This window comes from Nicotiana tabacum, chromosome 23 (genome assembly GCF_000715075.1).
Source record: "Nicotiana tabacum cultivar K326 chromosome 23, ASM71507v2, whole genome shotgun sequence".
Classification (NCBI taxonomy): Eukaryota; Viridiplantae; Streptophyta; class Magnoliopsida; order Solanales; family Solanaceae; genus Nicotiana; species Nicotiana tabacum.
This window is the reverse complement of record NC_134102.1, coordinates 120,451,334-120,456,220: the sequence shown is the minus strand read 5'-3', so window position 1 is coordinate 120,456,220 and position 4,887 is coordinate 120,451,334. Positions and strand designations below refer to the sequence as shown.

General features: G+C 35.1%; 1 protein-coding gene across 1 annotated transcript; it reads left to right on the top strand.

Annotated features, from left to right (window-relative positions):
- The first annotated feature begins 978 nt into the window (after nucleotides 1-978).
- LOC142177355 (uncharacterized) lies at nucleotides 979-1,746 on the top strand. Its single transcript, XM_075245831.1, has 2 exons — nucleotides 979-1,498; nucleotides 1,601-1,746. The coding sequence occupies exons 1-2, from the start codon at nucleotides 979-981 to the stop codon at nucleotides 1,744-1,746; spliced, it is 666 nt and encodes a 221-aa protein (XP_075101932.1).
- The last annotated feature ends 3,141 nt before the right edge of the window (nucleotides 1,747-4,887 follow it).

The window sequence follows — 4,887 nt, the reverse complement described above, 5'->3', positions numbered from 1 at the left end:
AAATATGTTGTCTCCCTCTCAACTCTCTCTCTCTCTCTCTCTCTCTCTCTCTCTCTCTCTCTCTCTCTCTATTGGCTCTATGCGACTGTGGAATGTGGATTCTTCAAGAAAGCAATAATTTCTCCTTCACATTCCTTTAAAATTTTCATGTATGTAACTACACTCTCTTTCTCTCCTGCTATGTATTTCAATTCACTCGCTGCTATTTCTGGCTCTCTCTTTTATCGTTTTGCTCAATGTTTGAATCTCTTGCCGAGATTTTATCTTGTTGATAATGTATGATTGTTTATTTGTGCATATATTGTGTTTGAGAAAATATTTAGAATAATGAGTTATTGAGAAAGTGAGGCATTGGTAGGCTTTTGGCTTCTGTTACTTGGGACCTTTGTTTAAGTTTCAGTTTTATTTTTTAGTTGTACATATCAAACAATATAGTTATTAGTTATTGAAAAACTTGCTCCAGCAAACACAATTAAAGTATGCAAGTTCAAACATACAAGTACAGATGCCTAATTTTTGTGCCATAACTTCTTCATCTGTTGACTGATATGCTTTAAATAGAAGTGTGAATATTTAATTTTGTAGGAATGATCCATAAGATTAAAATGGATAGATTTCTCACCAAGTCGAAAAATGGTGAACCAAGTTCTAGTGCTAGTTGACCATTCATGAGTTCATACATGAGTTTATAACTTGCTCCGGAAGTTCAAAGGAAGAAAAATCTTTCTCTACTTTCAAATGTGGATAAAGTGCTTGATTTGAAATCTTTTGAACTGAATCCCAAAGAAAGAATGCCAATCTCGGATTATGGTCCTAATATTCGAGATGAAGTGAGGAGATATTATATAAACAAAGGGTCTTGTCAACCTATTGGTCATGCCTTTCCTAAAACTAAGATTGGGAGTAAAATACGTCAATTTAGTCCCACTTGGTTTAGGGGATCATATTCTCAATGGTTGGAGTATAGCATAAAAGGAGATGCGGCATATTATTTTGTGTTGTTATTTGTTCAAGAATGAACTTGAAAGCCGTGGAAATGCAGGGGATGCATTTACAAAAGATGGTTTTAGGGGATGGAACAAGGGTGTGGAAAGATTCAAATCACATGTTGGTGAAGTGAATAGTATCCATCACAAATGCTTCAATAGGATGCGAGATTTGAAAAATCAACGTCAATCGATTCAATCTTCTTTTCATAAGCAAAGTAAAAAAGTGAAAAGTGATTACCGGATGCGTTTAAATGCCTCAATTGATATGGCAAGGTTTCTTTTAAGATCGGGATTTCCATTTCGTGGACATGATGAAAGTGAAGAATATGAATATAAAGGTGGCTTTCTTGAACTTTTGGAATGGCATGGAGATCGGCATTCGGATGTGGGAAGAGTAATATTACGTCATGCTCCACAAAATGATATGATGATTTGTCCAACAATTCAAAAAGAGATTGTGGATGCTTGTGCTAAAGAAACAACTAAAGCTATCATTGAAGATTTGGATGGTTATTATTTTACAATATTGGTTGATGAATCAAAGAATATCTCACATAAGGAGCAAATGGCCTTAATTTTGTGATATGTTAACAAAAGTGGAATGGTAATAGAGCGATTCTTGGGTATTGTCCACGTGAGTGATACTTCTTCCTCATCATTACAAAAAGCAATTTATTCTTTGCTTTTGGATCATTCTTTAAGTAAATCCAAGATACGTGGACAGGGTTATGATGGAGCTAGTAAAGATTGCAAATGATGAGAGAAACTGAATTGAACTCTTTGTTGGATGAGGTGTGCTCATTTTGTAGTAAATATAATATTCTAATTCTCAAAATGGATGAAGACTATACTCTAGTAAAATCGAAGTGTAAGAGGTCCGAAGTTTGATATTTACATCACTTTCGTGTGGAAGTGTTTACTACGGTTATTGATTTGGAATTTCAAGAGTTTAATGATCATTTTGATGTTGTGACTACTGACTTACTACTTGTTATGGCTAGTTTGAATCTGGTTGATTCATTTGCTAATTTTGATAAGGACAGGATAATAAAGTTGACAGAGTATTATCCAAGTGAGTTTGGTGATAACAAGCTTCGAGTTGTAAGATAAGGGAAGCTTTGGTTCGAGTTTTTCCAGATTGTTTAAGGTGTGTATAACACTCTATTTCTTGGGATTAATATTAATTATGTGTTGGTTAAGTTATTGGATGAATATTACAAGATAACACTTGAAAGGGGAAGAGTTGTTGTTATCTTTTGTTGGGTTGTTTTAAGGCTATATATATATATGTTGCTATGGCTAAAATTTTAAGTCGTATCTACTGCCTAACGTGTGTAAATCATGTTCTTGGTTGTGCTTAAGGTTAATCATGTGTTGTTTGAGTTGTTTGAGTTAAAATCTTCAAGATAATAATTGACATGGCATAAGGAATCGTTATCCTTTTTTTTGTGGGTTGTGTTGAGGCTATATATATGGTTGGTTGTGGCTGAAAATTATTATAAATAGTTTGATTATATTGTGGCTGTTGTTTTTAAGATTATCTATGTGCTAATTCAGTGGATTGAAGATGATAATGAAAAATAAGAGGTTAACGATAAAGGTTAAAGTGCTAGGTATGTGGACTATTTTTGAAGATTATTCTTATGATGTTTTGGTATGAAAATAATATGGTAAGCATAAGTATGATGTTATACAAGTTGTAGACAGATTCATGGAAAATGAATTAAATTATATTATATTTTTTGTTAATTGTAAATCGAGCTTGCCGCTAAAAATGATTGTTGAAGTAATCATAGAGCTTATTGTGAATTATATTGTTGTTGTTTGGGCTGTTTGGTAACTTTTAGTAACTTATGGGATGTAGTAAAAATAGGGGAGGCACTGTCCGTTTTCTTGTAGAATATTGCTCTTGAAATATGAGAGTTGCAATGCTTATATGATGACGACGAAGTCGGGTTACTCATTGTAGAGGTAAGAAGATCATATTGAGCTTGGTTGACGATTGGAGAGAAGATTGCAAAGGTATGTTAAGGCTATCCCTTCTTTCCTTTTGGCATGATCCATATGATGCAATGAAACGAGAAAACACGCAACTTTCACAAATAATTCTATTCTTAGAAGTACTAGGGGTGTTTATGTTCTTGATTCCCCATGTGTCCTATTATTCTATTGTATGGGTCTCATAAAATACGTGAGTTGATAAAGTTTATTTCATGATATTAACCGAAGGCATATTGATCTTATGACATTCCGAGCAATCTTACTGATTTACTTCATTATGCATTTTATTCATTTATACATGTACATTGACCCATGACCAGATGGCGTTATATATGCGTATATTATATGTATATGGGATATGAAAAAAGGTTATGGCATTATATACGCACCACCACCTGATCAGCTGGTATACATTGATGATTTCGCCCACAGTGGCTGAGATGATATAATAGGATTCCCTCAAAGGCTTGATGATATTATGTACGCATATACCTATGCATGGTATGATATTTATACGCACATGCATGACATTATAAATTTTTATGATTCATAGAGCTATTCAGAATTACAGGTTGAGTTCTTTACTCCATGTTTCTTTCGTGTCTTTTATATATTACTATTATGCCTTACATACTCGGTACTTTATTTGTACTGACGTCTCTTTTGCCTGGGAACGATGTGTTTCATGCCCGCAGGTCCCGATAGACAGGTTGAGAGTTCTCCTAATAGGCTATTAGCTCAATGGAAGGTGTTTGTGCACTCCACTTGCTCCGGAGTTGCCCATTTGGTCAGTATGATTTAGACATGTATTGATTAGTATGGTGGGGCTAGGCCTGGCAAGTGGGCCGGTCCAGGCCCGGGACCGGCCCAGGACCGCGGGCCAGACGGGCCAAACGGCTAAACGGGTCAGGACCGTTTGGTCCGGTTTTAGCGGGCCTGGTCCAGTCTCGTGGGCCGGTCCTATGATTGAGCCCATCAGGCCCGAGACCGTTTGGCCCGCCAGGGCCCGGGACCGGCCCGGTCCCCTTAGCAGGCCCAACGGCTATTTTTTTTTATTTTTTATTTTTATTTTTTTTAAAAAAAAATGTTGGACTGTCAAAAATAGGCGTTGGGCTGTCAAATACATCTTAAGATATACTATATATACATAGTATACTAGATATATATAGTAGATATACATGTATATATAGTATATCTTAAGATGTATATATAGTATATAAATCGAATATAGCTTATATATAGTAAGATGTATATATATTATAGTATAGTATAGTATACATATAAGCTTATATTTATACTATACTATAGTCTATACTATATATACATCTCATAAGATATATAAAATTCTTTTTTAACCTATCATATAAGGGGGCTAAATCACGTGACAGATCTTTATAAAAAGGTGAAATATAATTTAAACTTCCTTGTTTAACATTTAACAGGATCAAGTGGCGGGCGGTAATCCGCCATGCCTTCTCAATTAAATTAAAACAGAAATCACCGTTTGACCGGGAACTGGACTTGTTTCACACCTCACATCTGGCTTTTATATGCCTGGAAGGTTTCCACCAGTTAAAGATTTCTATTTTAACATATTTGAGAATTCTTAATCTAGCTAATTCAGTACCCTTATATTTAAAGACTGGCGGTAATCCGCACAATCAGTAAGGATAAGAATTGAAATATACTTGAATTTTATATATAGTTTAATGACTGTATGGAAGGTTAAAAACCTTTACTCAAGCAAAGGGTCTGTCATAATATAATACATACTTTTATTGAGCCCATGTGTCTAGCAGTTCTAACCGTGAAAGAAGATGCCCTTTTAACTCCTTTATCGGGCTGAGGTTCACGGCTGGCTAGACGGAGCCACTAAGGCAAAGCCAATAAGAGTAGT